We start from the raw sequence: 18,407 nt of genomic DNA, 5'->3' as shown, positions 1-18,407 counted from the left end.
TCTCTACCATCAAGGGTCTACATTCTAACCTTCCATTACTATCGGTTACTATATTGTCCTTTTGACTACTGTACACTCTTTAACATTTATCCTTGAGTAGCCTCTCGGCCTTGATAAGTGGTGACGCCTATGTAAAAAAAAAATTATTTTAAATATGTGTTGTACATTACCCGCCCTAGTGCTGTAAATTTCCTGTCCTAGGGAAAGTACAATTATTTCATACATATAATACCCTCCTAGGATAGGTAAAATATTCTTTTGATCAAGATGGCAACATGATAGACATAAAAAAATCCTCTATCCTAAGAATAACAAGTATGTTGAAAATTTTTCTCATTGTCTTATACGGCCCACAGCAATGCCAGGTAGCCTTACTAGTCCACTATAAAGCAACCAAATCAAACACTACAAACTAGTGATTGAATTACAAAAAGCTTAAAGAATAAAAACCTTCTACAAAATTACTGGATGCAACATGAACCCTATTTCCAAAATAACTGGATTCAGCATTAAATAACCTGAAAAGGATTGATATACCGTAAAACAAAATAACCAAAGCAAACTGTTGTGGTTGCAAGGTTGAACAATAATTAGTAAGGAAATACAATGAAGACGCAAACAACAAGATAACGCAATAATAAGTGTATTAAAGAAAAAGGTATATTTACAATATGTACAAATGACGGTGTCGAGTCGGAGAGTCTTGGTGGGAGGACATGTACGCCCTTCGGCGTCACTTCCGGTGGCATTTGAGTAAGACACACCAAGGCCAACCTAGGCTAGCAATTTATAGTGTTATGTTATTCGCATATGCAAATAAGTGGTTGCCACCACAACACCCCCCTCCCAAGATTTGAAGTCACACAGATTTCAATATCTTTTTCTTTTTGGGTTTACCATTAATGGTTCATTCACTTTTCTTTTCCTACCTGATCTTCGGGGTTCAGGGGCATTTTGAGGCGGTCCCAAATTAAAAGATTCGTATATGATATCTATGGTGTCCTCCTCTTCGACTGTTGTCGTATCATCATCATCTTGGATATGACGTTTTTTATCTGATTTAGGTGCCTTTTATGTATATTCTGTGGACCTTTAATCATGTATGTACAATCACCAATGCGTTTATCCACTACTTCACATTCCCAGTAAGATGTGTTATTTCTGTAGCACTTAAAATATACTCGATCTCCCGAGTTATATTTCTTTCTTCTCGTGTGTGTAGTGTTTCGGATAATTGCCTGCCTTGGCAATAGTTTGTCAAACGCTGAATTTACCTTTCTGGCAAACATTAGATCAACTGGTGATATGTTTGATGGTGTACTAGGATGTGGTGTAATCCTATATACTTGCAAGAATTGTTGCAAAGCTTTTTCTGTTGGTGTTCCAATGGATTTCTTTAACGCTCGTTTCAGCGTGTCCACGATACTTAATCTCGCTCATACAAAAGTCACATTTACTTTCTTTTACTTTAAAGCTGAATTCTTGTATTCGAGTAAATACTTGTTTCAAATGTTCCTTATGTTCTTCTAGGGATTTGCTCCTGACAACAATGTCGTCCAGGTATGCACATGCGCACTCAATACCACTTAGCATGGTGTCCATCGCTTGCTGAAAGATGGCAGGCGCTACTTTGATGCCAAAAGGCAATCGGTTGTATTTGTATAATCCCTTATGCGTATTGATGCATAGTATTTTTGAGCAATTCTCCTCGACCGGTATTTGCAAATACGGGTCGCTCAAGTCTATCTTGGAGAAGATATTACCCCCATTCAACTTCGTGAATATTTCCTCTGGGCTTGGTAGGAGGTAATGGTGATCTTTTAATAGGGAGTTGACCCCGGTCGAAAAGTCTGCGCACACTCTAACTTCGTCATTCTTTTTCTTTACGTATACGGTGGGGGCTGCCCACTCGCTGTGTTCTATTTTTGATAGAATTCCCGTCTGTTCCAATCTATTTAATTCTTTATCAAGCTTTGCCAACCCAGCGAACGGAACATTTCGCTTTTTTCTAAAAATTGGGCTGGCGTTTTCTTTAAGTTCAAACGAGGCCTTGAATTTATTGCAGCGACCTAAGTTAGTCGTGAATACCTCAGGAAATAATTCTTTTAAATCGTCTTTTATATTTACTGTTGTTGGAGAAGAGCATTCTAATTTTTTACAGAATGTATTGATTGGCTTATCCCATAGTCCGAATTTCTCAATTAAATCTATTCCAAACATATTTTCACTATTTTTTAGTACGAATATTTTTAATTTCTTCGAAATCCCTTTCAATTTTATCGGGAGGACCACTTCTCCTTCAAATTTTATACCACCACCAGTTACCGTCCGGGCTGCTTTACTAGTTTTCATCATGGCCGGTTTTCCCAACTTTTCCCACGGAGTCGAGTTGTAACTTTATTGATGTTTTAAATATTTTGACTAATTTTGTATATGATTTTTTTTTTTTTTGCTGTACTCTCTTTCTGGTGTAATCTTTATATCTGCAGCAATCGCTTTTGTAGCATTTTTTCTTCTTATAAGGACAATCTGATCCCCAGTGCTTTTCTGCACATCTCTGACAGTTATATCTAGGAAGAGGCGTGTTATATTCTGTACTATATTTATGGTTATTATCTTTGGAATATCCCGTTCCATTGCTTTTCTTTGTAAAGTTCTTGGTTGGTGCGTATGGTTTTCTAACTTTTCTTACATATGCCACTCCGGATTCTTCTATATTTTTTTAATCCTTTTTTAGTGTAATGGCCCTTTCACAGTCCTCTGGTAGTTTCTGGAGGGTTAAATCTTGCTCAGATTCCAGCTTAGACAACACTCGTCTGCGTATTTCTGCATTTTTCGTGGAAACTAACCATTGAGCGAAGATTAGACATTTAAAATCTTCTACCGTTAGTTCTGCAAGCTTAAAATTATCGCAGTTTTTATTGACAACTGATGCGTATGTCAAATAATCTTGGTTGTCCATCTTTCTTAGATTCATGCACAGCCACCTTTTATGAAAAAGAGATATATTTGGATTAAATAATTCTTTTAGTAATTTTACAGCTTCCATGAACTCTAATTCCGCAGTTTTTTTAGGTAATACGTAATCTACGAATTTGCTGTGTTCTGATGTACCCAATTTTCTGAGTAAGAGGCTCACTTTCTGACTATTTGGCCAATTTTTACAGTCCAGTTGAAAAACATCCTCGTATCTTGTGTAGTATGCTTCAAAATTCTTCTCTTCCTCAGGCACATAATGAAATGTGTCCATGCTATTAAAAATAGTTGTATGGGAGAAATTAACACTATCGACATATTTTTTAGCAAAACGTTCATCTTGTCTTTCTTCATATTCCAATTGTAGTTTCTTATGCCTTTCTTCCTGTTCCAATTGCAGTTTTTTCTGCTTTAATTGTGCCATTTTCTGCTTTTCTTCTTGTTCCTACTGCCATTTCAATAATCTGTCCTCTCTCTTTTCCTCGCGGTCAGCCTGTGCCTGTATTTGTATTTGCAAAAGCTCGTTTTGTGTAGCTTGTCTGCGTTCATCCCGCTCAGCCTGTGCTTGTAAAAATTGCATGAACATTTTTGATAAGTCTTCCATGTTTTTTTTGTTTTTTTTTTAGTGTGTAGTTAAAAAAAATATTGTACCATGTACAATATACACCGGTTTGGGTTACAACAAAAAAACAAATTGCTGTAAGCTCCTGTTTTCAATAATAATATCGCTGCTTGCAATAATATATTCTTTTTGCGAGTCACGCTGCAAAAAAAATAAAACAGGTTTATCTGGAATCACGAAATGGAATTGACTTTCCGTTTTTAGGCACTTACTAATAAGTAACTCTTTCCACAAAATAAAAGTTTGCGTTTTTTTTTTGTTTTTTTTTAATCGAGTCACAATTGAATAAATGTATGCAGTACATTTAGTTCTTTGAGTTTTTTTTCTCTAGTATTTTAGTAATTAAAATACCTCTTAAATTGAGATTACCTTTTTTTTCGTGACGTTTTACTGTATTATCCGTTATTCAGTGACAACTTCAAGAAAAAAATCCTTTCCTTGAATTTTAGTTTTAGCTGTGGTATTTCCTTTTAGTACCGACGTCAACCAAAACATTAATTAAAAAGTCCTTTAGTTGTTGTTTTGTTTACGGAGAACAGTAATTAGAATCCACTGGTGAACTTTTTTCGTAGGTTACTTCCTTGCTTTTCGTAATACGGGTCTGACCTGTCGTTTTTGCGACAGAACAAAGTTCGCTTTTCGTTTGCAAGTTGGTCCTTTAGTAAGATTTGTCGTGTAGCGACAAAACAAAAATTCACTTTTATATTCGTTTGCAAGTTGGATTCCCAGAAAACGGCGTAAATTGTCGCTTTTACCACGTTAGAGTTGTTGTTTTTTTTTCACTTGAGTTGAACCTTCTCTTTAGCGTAAAATCCGTTTGCTCGTCAACACTTTGCATTCCTTAACAAAAATGGTCAACCTTTGCGTTGTACTTTTTTTTTCTTTTTTTTTAAATAGTTCTTCGTCAAACTGTTATATTTGACGCTTCATATCTCGTCGCCAACTGTTGTGGTTGCAAGGTTGAACAATAATTAGTAAGGAAATACAATGAAGACGCAAACAACAAGATAACGCAATAATAAGTGTATTAAAGAAAAAGGTATATTTACAATATGTACAAATGACGGTGTTGAGTCAGAGAGTCTTGGTGGGAGGACATGTACGCCCTTCGGCGTCACTTCCGGTGGCATTTGAGTAAGACACACCAAGGCCAACCTAGGCTTGCCATTTATAGTGTTATGTTATTCGCATATGCAAATAAGTGGTTGCCACCACAACACAAACCAAACCAAACCAAACCAAATTATTAAATTCGGTATGTATAAACAAGAATATCAAATCAATGGATCACGAAAATAATTCTAAAAGTACTTACCATTGTTTTTCGGCTGGCTAGTTTCAAACATCATGAAGAATTTAGAATGAAAACTATATAAAACAAAAAATATGAAAAATATTAGCTCCAATACTACTTAGATTACTTAAAATTACTGCTTCGCTAACTGTAAATTATGCTTAAAAGAAAAATATATAATCTTCAAAACCTAAATTAATTCATCAAATATAAAATAAGTGTTATGGGGTCAAATGGTAATAAGAACGAAGGAAGACGTGATTTTTAGGAAAACACATGTATTCACGTATATTACAGGCAAAGCGAGTTGAGCAATACCATTCCTCAATGGTTGAGTGTTTGCACACGTCCTCCTTGGCCGCGTGCCAATCTCTGACTGCCGGGACATCACCAGAAGTGACGCCATGAGATAGTCCATTAATCTCATGAAGGGGCGTCTCCTACACCCCCCTCCCAAGCCTTTTGTTCGTAAAAGCTGTCAGTATCTCTTTCTTTTAGGGTTTACCATCAACAGCTCGGTAACCTTTCTCTTACGGAACGACCGCTGTAGTTCAGATGTTGGTTGAGGAGGTTCAAGATCAAAAGTTTCGAAGACAGTGTCTATCGGCTCATCTTCCAATGGTGGACTATCGCTGGTTTCAACTGATCGACATCGTCTTAGTTGGTTTTGGTGACGTTTATGGGAATATGTTGGTCCTTGAATGATATATACCATGTCACCGACTCTTAGTAATTGTACCCACCTCCCAGAATGATGTGCTGTTTTTATAACTTTTGAAAAACACTCTTTCACCTGACATGAAACGTTTACTGGGTGCACAAGTGGTAACTAATGGCCTTGATTGTTTGGGTAAGAAATTGTCAAAAACAGATCTCACTTTCCGCGCAAACATCGTTTCTGCAGTTGAGACTGCTGTTGGTGTGTTCGGGTTGGGTGTAATCCTATACACGTGTAGAAATTGTTGAAATGCTTCCTTTTTAATCTCCGGAAGAGGCACCGGGAGTTCTCTGATTGTGTTGCCCATTATCGTTTTTATTTCCCCGTCCGTCCGAAGAGTGGCAATGATGGAATCTTCAAACGAATCCCTTTTACATGGTATCAGTCTAGATAGGCTATCCGCATGGCTAATTTGTTTCGAAGACAAGTACTCCTTAGGTTGCTTTGACTTGGGGAATTCTGTTGGCGCTGGTTTTTAGCTTTGCAGTTTCAATTTTTCTGCCTCGTTTGGCAGATTTCGTTGAAGCTTCCTTTTTCGATTTCTCTGTTGCTGCAAATGGGGCATTTTGTTTCTTCTTGAAAACAGGCATAGTGTTTTCTTTTTGTTCGAATCTTGCTATAGCCTTTGTACCTTTTCCTAGTGCTGGTGAGACTACTTCTGGAAATTCCCTCTTTTAACTCGTCCTTCAGTAGACGAGTCTTCTACCCTATGACAGCATTTATTCATAGGATGGTCCAACAATTCGAATCGCTCCATCCAGTCAGTACCGAAGAGGTTTTCGGATGTCCTATGTACATACACTTTAACGTTTTTTAGGAACACTATTTAAGGTCACCGGGATTCCACTTTATCGATAAGAATGTATAGCTAATTGTAGACATGTATATGAATACTTGTTTTGTGTTTGAGTCTACATTGATTAAAACAATTCGTGGAAAAAATGAGAGTTGGAGTGACCAGTCACGTGGCTTTTCTGTTTACAGTGCAATATGTAATGAATGCACATTATGACAAATCATTACAAATGAGTGATTAAGCAAAATAAATTATTTACCTAAATGATTTTTTTAATAATTAAAGTCAAATATTATGCAGAATTCAATGTTTGATTTTAATTTAAATATCACCTCATTAGCTTTAATGATATTAGTTACTATAAACAATTATTTTTTACAACGATTGTGTTGTATGCCGATTTTGAGTGAACAAAAAAAGAAAAACATCAAATAATACATTCAAAATCTAAAATTAATTTATAAAAAATAAAACAAAAAGTTGATTTATTAAATATAAAATAAAAAATTAATTTATAAAATATAAAACAAAAAATAATTTTATTAAATATAAAACAAAAAATTAATTTATTAAATATAAAACAAAAAATTAATTTGTTAAATATAAAACAAAAAATTAATTTATTAAATATAAAACAAAAAATTAATTTGTTAAATATAAAACAAAAAAATAATATATTAAATATAAAACAAAAAATTAATTTATTAAATATAAAACAAAAAAATAATTTATTAAATATAAAACAAAAAATTAATTTATTAAATATAAAACAAAAAATTAATTTATTAAATATAAAACAAAAAAATAATTTATTAAATATAAAACAAAAAATTAATATATTAAATATAAAACAAAAAATTAATTTGTTAAATATAAAACAAAAAATTAATTTGTTAAATATAAAACAAAAAATTAATTTATTAAATATAAAACAAAAAATTAATTTATTAAATATAAAACAAAAAATTAATTTATTAAATATAAAACAAAAAATTAATTTATTAAAAATAAAACAAAAAAAATAATATATTAAATATAAAACAAAAAATTAATATATTAAATATAAAACAAAAAATTAATTTATTAAATATAAAACATGCTGTGGTGGTGTGGGTTAGGTTGGTATGGGAGTCCGAAGTCGTTGGTTTTGCCTATTATCTGAACGAGTTTCAATAATTAAAATATCGCATTAACTCCATACTTAAATATCCCCAGAAATAAAATCTGCAAAATAAATAAAAGAAGCAAAAGTAAAAGAATAAGAAAGAAAAAAGGAAGAAAATAAAAAATAAAAATAAAAATAAAAAATAAAATTAAAAACTAAAATTAAAACAAAAATAAAAAAAAATAAAAATAAAAATAAAAATAAAAAATTAAAATTAAAATAAAAAATTAAAATTAAAATTAAAATAAAAATAAAAATAAAAATAAAAATAAAAATAAAAAATTAAAATTAAAATTAAAAATTAAAATTAAAATAAAAAATTAAAATTGAAATAAAAATAAAAATTAAAAAAAAAAATAAATAAAAAAAATAAATAAAAATAAAAAAAATAAAAAAGTCAAAATAAACGGACAAAACTGAGATACTAAGTAAGTTTACATCAGTGATAAGAAAACAATAACAACAAATACTATGTCAATAAATTAATATATAAATTTAATATTTAAATGAATAAATAAAGATGGGTGGATAACACTCATCTTATCCAATCTTAACCATTTTTTCTTCTACTTGGGCTCATCGGTTAACAAGACCTAATAGCAACTCAAGGATAAGGGTTAATAAGTGTTGGAAATAGTGGTGCGATTTCCATAAAAACAAGTGAAACATGCCTGGTCCCCCGTGAGTGCACAGTAAACGAGGCATCAAACAAAATGACTAAGTTCAGCACCACCAACCCCATTTAGCCCCAAAATTCCCCAGGGGACGTCAAATCCTGGTGAAAATGAACAAATGGTGCAGTTTTAGGCCTTAACATATGCAAATTTTAGTTCTGCACCATGCAAAAAAAGAAATGACTAAGTCCATCATTTGCCCCCCTCCTATTTAGTCCAAACGTCCCTAAGGCCTTAACATATATAAATTTTATGTTCAGCACCATGCAAAACTGCTAAATAGGCATACACATAAAATTTTGGGCAAATATAGTAAAATAGTTCCAATAATGGAGTGTTTTTATTAGCCCTAAAACAGCCCCTGGGGCACACCTAAGAGTTATCGTGAAGTATAGACAAACAAAATTATATAGAAATCAGTTAGTTACTTTTCACAAAGTTTTATAAAAAATCCAAGGTATCAATTTTTTTTAATAAGCACAAAAGTGTAAATTTTAGCCATTTTAACACGAAAGGTATGGGGTGTACAAGTGGTGAGTTTATCAGGTTTGTGTTTAACTATCTGACTCCATAGAAATAAATTAAACAGACATTATATTTTAAGGGTAAAAAAAGCAATTTTATTTATTAGTGCGAGGTATGTAGAGAAAGTTCGTTTTTGTGGCAGAAGAGAATGTTCGTGAATGTGTGTGAGAAAAGTCAACGTGGGGGAGAAATCAACAAAAAGAATGTTCATTAGGTTATACTTATCGGTTTAAGTTGAAACAAAATTGGTTTGAATTTATTTCGGTGTCTTCTTTTTCTGGTGTGTGTGAATTAGGCAGTGTTTAGTCATTTAAGGCATTCGGACCATAATGTGGGGCCAGTACATCTTTTGGACTTTCATAACCTACAGGTTCCTTATTGCTTTTGTTTACTGAACAGGTTGTTCATATTTGGCTATCTGGGGTTCGTCCGATTCTTGACTTTCATCCCTTTTTCGGGGCTCCTCCGGCCGCGTGGAAATCAACCGTCCTTCTCTTCTCTCCAAACTCAAGAAGCGCGCCAAAAGCAAAACTCCCTTTTTCCCCACCGGAAGTTCCGCATTTTCCGGTCCGCAGCAAATTTTGCCTGGGCCGCTAGGGAAATGGTAGGATCCTTCTACCGCTCCAGAAGATATCTCACTACTGATGCAATTTTCTATAAAAGCCAAGTACGTCCAAAGACAGAGTAGTACAAAAAAGACTTCGTGGCTCAGTGGAGGATGCTCTCTTCTCTTCCCTACAACCTCTCTCCCACAGAAGAGACGTTGCGAGCCTGTCTTTGTTTTATCGTTATTTCCATGGCAAGTGCTCGTCCGACCTCCAATCTCTTCATGATAAACACCCGTCTAGCTAAAACCACTGTCAGTAATTTCCCCAACTCTTTATCTGTGTCTAAATCAAAACATAGATTCCATGAACATAGCTTTTTTCTGAGAAGTGCACGTCTGTGGAATTCTCTTCCGTTTGCCTGTTTCCCACCTGACTACAACTTGGACGTCTTCAAGTCCAACATAAACAAATTCCTGATTAATCGCCCCTTTAAAAGTAAGACGCTTTATCAAATCTCCAATACCAACTATTACTACGATATTATCCCATTGATTATTGTACACAAAATAACCCTTATCCCCGAGTGGCTTACGGGTCTTGATAAGTGGTGAATCCCATGTAAAAAAAAAAAAAAAAAAATTTTAATCCCCGCAAAAGGTGCCCTTAGTTTTCTCGGAAAACCTGTTCTGTTACTTTTTTACTCATATCATGTTTAATGTTTGTGCAAAATTTCAAAGAATTCCAAAGCGTAGTTATTGAGAAAAGTTCGGACAGACGAACGGACGATAGGACAAGGGTGAATTGACAGGTTCACCCTCCCTTTGTCGGGGGACAAAATAAAATAAAATAAAATGTAATAATAACGATTTTACAACTTATTTAAAACAACAGAAGTCGATTATATATCAAGGGAGCGCACTCATAACTACTGTTTTGTAATTTTGTAGGAGTTCTTTCCCTTGCAGTCTTTTCTCTCCTTAAAAGTATTATATTTTTACAACATCGGTTGTTCACAAATATGGATACATAATTTCTGTATGAACTGTGCAAAGACCAAATAGTGTTGTGTCTTTCTTCTGCGTGAGATGTGTGTGATTCGAAGTCATGTTTTTTTTTAATGAGGGAATTCTATCAGCGGGATCTTGACTTTTTTTTAATTTCCCCATTATTCAAAAAAAAAAAAAAAAAAAAAAAAATTTAAAAAAAAAGAAAGAAAGAAAAAGAAAACAGAAATGTAATTTCCTAGAATGTCAACAAAACAAAAAAGTGGTAAACAAAAACCAAAACAAAAACAAAAACAAAAACAAAAACAAATATATAACGAATAAACGTTATTATTGTCAAGCTAAGTTACTCTTCTACCTATCTGGGAAAGTTTTTTTTTTTTTTTTTTTAATGCTTTAATTTCTTTTAAAATGTTTGTTTATTTTAAAATAAAGGTAGTGCAAAGTTTATGAACTTAAAACAAAAACAAAATCATTCAATCTATAGTCGAGCCTTGATAATCGTTCAAAAATTGAAAATTAAATACAATATTGATAGAAACTCGTCCAATAATTGTCGCCAATCGTGCGAAAATGTAATTTTCTACGAGTATGTGTTTAATTTTTGAAAGACAATATGAACACCTAAAGCAAAGAAACATACTTTTTTGCCTAATGAAATGTATTTATAAATAACTAAAGATCGAAACATTGTCATGCCAGTGTTGCAAAGCCTGCACACGTCTGTATGAATAAATATTAATATAAATAGCTCTATTTATCATTGAGTACTATTATATAAACCTGGTTGATGGTCTTTCGATTTTTTCTTACGAATACATTCTTAACCTGAACTACTATCTATCTCTCTCTCTCTCTCTCTCTCTCTCTCTATATATATATATATATATATATATATATATATATATATATATATATATATATATATATAGAGAGAGAGAGAGAGAGAGAGAGAGAGAGAGAGAGAGAGAGAGGCACGCCTGTTCCACAGCAGACATCCTAACTGTAATCTCAGAACGTATATACCAGTCACTGGATAAAGCGGGGGAGGGTAGAGCGGTAGCTCTAGATATATCTAAGGCTTTTGACAGGGTATGGCATGAAGGTCTTCTCAGGAAAACCAGATCATATGGTATCATTAGAAGAATACATGAAATAATTACATCCTTCTTAGATAAGAGAAAACTCCAGGTTGTCTTCGACGGCCGTATATCTAAAACAATATGATATAAATGCGAGAGTGCCTCAGGGGTCTATCCTAGGACCTCTGTTATTCCTAATATTCATAAATGACCTCCCTGACAAAATTGCCTGTGAGATGGGTATATATGCTGACGACACCACGTTCTATAACAAACACGACAGGAAAACAAATGAACACATATATAAAGAAACGACAGAAACACTAGAGGATGACCTCCGATCTGTAATGGAATGGGGAGATAAATGGATGGTCACATTCAATGCTACCAAGACTAAACTTATGTCCTTCAATAACTAGAAGAAACCTTCTCTACCACCAATAGCAATGGCCCATGACTCTTTATCTGAAAGTACATCTTTTAAACTCCTCGGCCTAATGCTCTCAGGAAACATGAGTTGGAACAATTACATTGAAAGTATCGCCAGGACCGCTGCGAAGAAGGTAGGTTCTCTCTACCGTGCTAGAAAGCTACCAACGCCCGAAAGTATCCTACACCTCTATAAGGCCACCATTCGCCCATGTATGGAGTATTGTTGTCATATTTGAGCTGGTGCATCTGCTACTAGTCTCTCGCTCCTAGACAAGGTTCAAAAGAGAATCGCAAATCTGATAGGTTCTGAACTGGCATCTAAGCTTCAGCCTTTGTCCCATCGACGAAATGTTGCATCCCTCTGCCTGTTCTACAAGTACTTTAACGGTGAATGCTCTGACGAACTGCAAGCACTTGTGCCCCCTCGACGTATATACCCCCGAAAAACCCCGACAAGCAGCTAAATCCGACCCCTTCACAGTAGAGATCCCTAGCCTTCAACTCCAGTAGTTTCTTCCCCAGGACAGCTAGACTTTAGATTCCCTTCCGGGCCCCTGCTTACCCAACTGTACTGACTTGCAGAAGTTCAAGTGCAACGTGAACCGACATCTTGCTGCCCAACCCCCCACACAATATCCCTGATACCTATGTCCTATACAACAAAGTGGCAATGTGCCTTGTTTGGGGTGAAAATGTAATAATATATATATATATATATATATATATATATATATATATATATATATATATATATATATATATATATAGCTATATATATATATATATATAGAGAGAGAGAGAGAGAGAGAGAGAGAGGGAGAGAGAGAGATAGATAGATAGATAGATAGATAGATAGATAGATAGATAGATAGATCCTGGCTTGAGGCAGTTGCCTATCTAGCCGCAATGATGAGCTGTAAAACAGCGAAACAGTACTGTATGTGGATGACTATATATATATATATATATATATATATATATATATATATATATATATATATATATGTGTGTGTGTGTGTGTGTGTGTGTGTGTGTGTGTATTAGATACGCGCAGAATGAATGGCCGATCTCTAAAATTTCCCCTCCCTTCATTTAAAAATTCACCAAAATTCAGGAAATCAACCAATTTGAACGACATTTTTCAGTATATATTAATTAACAACCACAGATTATAATGAACCCATTATTTAAACAACAATACCTTTGCTAAAGTTAACGTTTTAAGTACTAAAAAAGACGCATGAATTTCTGTTTTTTTTTTTTCTTTTTTGCTTGTTTTTTATTTAATTCATTATCTTCACGAATTATCTTTGAAATAGTCCCAAATTACTAATAGTTATCTTTCAAGGGATTTTTCCAATAAATTTATTTAACTTAAAAATTTAGATGAACCTGTCAGTTTCCGATGTCGCCGTGAAAACATTTTTCATTATAACTTTTTGAACAACTTTTTTTTTTTTTTTTTAGAGATTTAGATTAGGTTTTACTCTTTCAAATACCAAAAATAAAGTAATCGGAAACTTACAAAAAATATAAGCTGGCTTTCAAAACCATGTCTCCCTATAATTTTTTTTTTTTACATGGAATTCATAATTCGGGGATAAGGGTTAATGTGTATACAGTAATCAATGTGATAGTGTAGTAATAGTATTGGAGAATTGGTAAAGTGTCATTACTTAAGGGGGCGGTTCTTCAGGAATTTGTTTGTGTTGGACTTGAAGACATCCAAGTTGAAGTCGGGAGTGAAACAGGCAAGCGGAACAGAGTTCCACAGGCGTGTAGTTCTAAGAAAGAAGCTTTGTTCATGGAATCTACTATTCCACCATTAAATTGCCCGTATTTAATATATATATATATATATATATATATATATATATATATATATATATATATACATATACAGTCATCCACATACAGTACTGTTTCGCTACATTACAGCTTATAAGTGCGGTTAGACAAGTAACTACCTCAAGTCAGATTTGAAACTCGACTGCCTAGACAAGAGTCGGCGCTTCTAACCGTTACGCTATTCGACTGCTGCTATAACGGGCATGTGAATAAACAATGTTCAAACATTCTCCATACGCCTAAGCTCCATTTGTTTACACAAAGAGCATCGCTTAATGTGCTAATGGCATATATATATATTTAAATGATGCCAATCTTCCAAACAGACAATTATTTTTATTTACTTACACAGGAAAAAAACTTCATCACCAGATTCACTCGTGAACTGAACAGAACCTAATACCATCACACAAAAACATGAAATGCAAGGTACACTCGCATGCACGTCCATACACATACACATATACACACCCACACATAAATCAGAACCGACACATTAAAACACACACACTTGCGCGCATACAACCACACACAGACATAACACCCCTATCTCTAATACAACACACTGAACAATACCAACCCTACTTAACCTCGAAACCAACAACACTAGGAGACACCTAGAACCATAGTATAATATCTGTTCCAACACCTCGCTCCCTCCTCAGTCAGTGGAGGAGAACCCCCCTCATGACTGAAATGACTATCATCCCTTCTATCATCCCCCTCCCATACCTATACCTCCTCCAATGCCCCCCTCTGGGGAACAAAATCTTCCCCACACTAGGAATCGATCCTGGGTCTGGCCATACCCACATGGGGAGACAAATAAATAGAAACATTTAAAAATCCCCTATTTTAAATACACCCCTCTTTCTAAACAAACATAATATAAGACTAAAACGAAAAATCACAATACTAAAATCCAAGAATCCAAAAAATAAATATCAAAATAGAATGAAAGCACCCCTACCCTTATTTCAGAAGAGCCAGTCCCCCCCTCCACACACACACACACATTAGTAACGACCTCGGACCACAGCCGCCTTCGTAAGGAAGACAATAACCCCAAAATACTATAAAACAATATACACATTCCCAAACCAATAAAAGCAAACACACACACGCACACACACACGCGCACACACACACATAAACACACACGCACAGAAACACACACACACACACACACACCCTACTCCACCCTAAAGGAAAAGAAAAAAAACATTAGCAGAAAGAGATAGCGACTACAGCGAGGTGAACGTCTCCCTGGACAAGCCAAATAAAAAAGCAATAAAAAGTCAGCATGCCAATGAATAATAAACACTTACAAGCCTCCACCCCTTGGAAAAACTTCAAATTAACTACGAAAATCGCCATTTTTACACATTTGAAAATAATGTCTGACGAGGACGCATCACAGACCGTCTGAAACGCGCGTAAACGATTTCAATGACTTAAAAACATTATTACAATTATTCAAACATAATTCTCAATGAAAAACCAAGACACGGAATAATAAAATAATGTTAAAAAATACACATTGTTGGTGACTACTCCCTTATTTAAATATACATCTTTCTTTCGTTGGAATTTATTAACCCATTTTATATAAATATATATATATATATATATATATATATATATATATATAGTGTCATCCACAAACAATATCGTTTCCCTGTTTATAACTCATCAGTGAGGCTAGACAAGCAATATATATATATATATATATATATATATTAATATGTAGTAGTCAGAAGTGATCTACACTGATAAGTAGTAAAATCTTAGATCTAGAAAACAAGAATTCATACTAGAATTGTCCGAAAACATTACAAAAGTAAAAGAAACTGTGACTACATTTATATACACACACATATATATATATATATATATATATATATATATATATATATATATATATATATATATATATATATATATATACCTTTTCTATGGCGAGCTTGCCTCAGGCTCAAGAAAGAGGGGGCGACCCCATCTTCGCTACAGGGATGTCTGCAAGCGTGACATGAAGGCTCTCTCGGTGGACAGGAATACATGGGAAGCCTCTGCAGCTGACAGAACGGCCTGGAGGAAAATGATACGCCAGGGGATTATCATCAGCGAGAGGACCCTCCATGTTGAAAACGCCGCAAAGAGAGCTAGGAGAAGAGTGAGTGTACAGGCGGAACAGCCGGACGAAGCAGCAAATTGCATAACAACCTTGGTATGTCAAGGCTGTGGCAGACTATGCAAATCAAGAATTGGTCTCTACAGTCACACAAAAGGATGCATACAGGCAACATCTTAATACGGCGCTGATCCATAGTCGTTTCGACTGACGGATGCCACACTATATATATATATATATATATATATATATATATATATATATATATATATATATATATATATATATATAACAAGGCATAATACCACATACAGAATGTAGTCTTAAACCTTATTTTTAAAAAATAAAAAATAAAGCTGCAATTATTTCGTTTTTATTTCTTAGTAAAAAAAAAATGTTTGACTATTCCGAATTCCTCTGCAAATATAGTCGCATTTTCTTTCTTTTTTTGTGACTACATTATTATCATATTAGTTATGTATTATGTATATAAATTAAAATATATCACATCTTCCCAATCGTTTGTAATGTTTGTTTTTTTTAATATTTAACATTTATTAAAGAAAATATAAATAAAAAATGTAGTCGCCCCATTCTTTTCTTACAATTCTTTAATGGAATTAATTTTAGTTTCCTAAATTCTTGTATTTAAAGAAAAAAAAAATGAATAAGTTTCTTAGTAAAATGGAGTTATCTCCCTCAGATCAATGAGGAATTGTACAAAACCTCCCATAAGACTACATTTTGACGGCCCTTTTGCATTTACTTAAAACCAAAATACTGGGACATATTTGGGGGTACACCGGGGACATATTTGGGGGTACACCGTCTGTAAGAATTTGTGTGATTATTGTACCTATTTACTATGCCTCCCCACGGGACAGAGTTAGACACCAGGGTTGTTTTTTAACGTGGAGAAAAGGTATAAAAATAAAAATTGTCTCAGTCGTGAAGGATTTCTCCTCCACCGAGAGAGAACAAGAAAATGAAGTGCAGCATCTGAAGAGAAGAACAGATACTTCACTTTGATCTTGACGAAAAGGCCAAGTTTAAATTAAATAATTTGTGTGATTCTTGTAACAGAATTTAAAAAATGAATTAAAATATTGTTAAAGAATTCAATTATTCTCTAATTTTTAATTACTTAATAATTATTTATTACTTAATTATTATTAATTACTTAATTATTTTTAATTACTTAATAATTATTAATTACTTTATTTTTAATTACTGAATAATTATTAATTACTTCATTATTTTTAATTACTTAATAATTTTTAATTACTTAATAATTATTTATTACTTATTTATTTTTAATTCTTTAATAATTATTAATTACTTAATTATTTTTAATTACTTAATAATTATTAATTACTTAATAATTATTTATTACTTAATTATTATTAATTACTTAATTTTTAATTACTTAATAATTATTAATTATTTTTAATTACTATATTATCATTAATTACTTAATTATTATTAATTACTTAATTATCATTAATTACTTAATTATTTTTAATTACTTAATTATTATTGATTACTTAATTATTTTTAATTACTTAATAATTATTAATTACTAAATAATTTTTATTATTATAAAAAAGATGCTCAATGTTAATTGGTTGTTATTTGTGTGGCGGAGGAAGAAATCTAGTCAGGTATTTTCTCATATATTATTATGATTCGAGTACAATATCGTTTTTAATTATGTTTATTTATTTGTTTCTTTATTTAATAAAAAAAATAATTAAATAAAAAACATTCTGTTTATAATATTGTTTCAATTTAATTTATTAAGTCAATTTGAATATCGTTTCATTTTAATTTTAAAATTCTGGTACAATAATTAAGTCATTTTCAAACGGCATTCTTACAGATGGTGTACCCCCAAATATGTCCCAGTCGTTTTCTCAGATTTTGATTCATTGCAACTGCAAGAGGGCCGATGTTTTAACTCGAAATGGTTTCTCATTTAATGTCTAATAAATACTACAAAGACCTTTTTTTAATCGCATATACACAATTTTATTGCATTCTTTTTAGACCGTCAATCTTTATATTTATCAATAATTCTTACAGATAATACGGCTAAATAAAAATATAAGAAAAAGAAACAAACATACCGACAACATTAAAAAGCTCGAAGTTCTGATCGACTCATTCTCGTGAACGTCGTTGCCAATGTAAATAGAAACAAACGCTGTAGAATTCAAGGGAAGTAACTCCCATCTTTTGTTTCATCAATTACGTCCCCTGATTATTATTTTTTTTTAAATATTTTTATGTGCGCAATTTGAATAGTAACAAGTTCGGGTTTGTATTACTGTACACATAGATTCGAAAAAGTTGTCAAAAAAACAAATATATAACAAATAAATGTTATCAAAGGCAAGATAAGTTACTTTTCTACAAAACTGGATATATTTTTCGTGTTTTTATTCAATGTAACATGTTTATTCAGCTCGAAAACCATACAGTGTTTACCAATGTATTGGAACATTCAAGATGGCGTCTGATTCTCTCTTTAACACGGAAAGTTTGGGAAAAGGTGTTATAAATAAAAAACCGGATAAAATACTGTTAAAAACT

General features: G+C 32.9%; 1 protein-coding gene across 1 annotated transcript in view; it reads right to left on the bottom strand.

Moving 5' to 3' along the window:
* Positions 1-18,026, bottom strand: part of LOC145263078 (coiled-coil domain-containing protein 148-like) — a 415,858-nt gene extending 397,832 nt beyond the window's left edge. Inside the window, exons 1-2 of the mRNA XM_080119947.1 lie at positions 17,942-18,026; positions 4,914-4,966 (exon numbers count right to left, since the gene is read on the bottom strand). Of these exons, the coding sequence (XP_079976073.1) occupies positions 4,914-4,947 (34 nt within the window). The 5' untranslated portion in view covers positions 4,948-4,966; positions 17,942-18,026. The remainder of the gene's footprint in view (positions 1-4,913; positions 4,967-17,941) is intronic.
* Positions 18,027-18,407: the final 381 nt, after the last annotated feature.

Source organism: Euprymna scolopes, chromosome 38 (assembly GCF_053919585.1).
Source record: "Euprymna scolopes isolate OS-2025 chromosome 38, ASM5391958v1, whole genome shotgun sequence".
Taxonomy (NCBI): domain Eukaryota; kingdom Metazoa; phylum Mollusca; class Cephalopoda; order Sepiida; family Sepiolidae; genus Euprymna; species Euprymna scolopes.
This window is presented reverse-complemented; position numbering and strand designations above follow the sequence as displayed.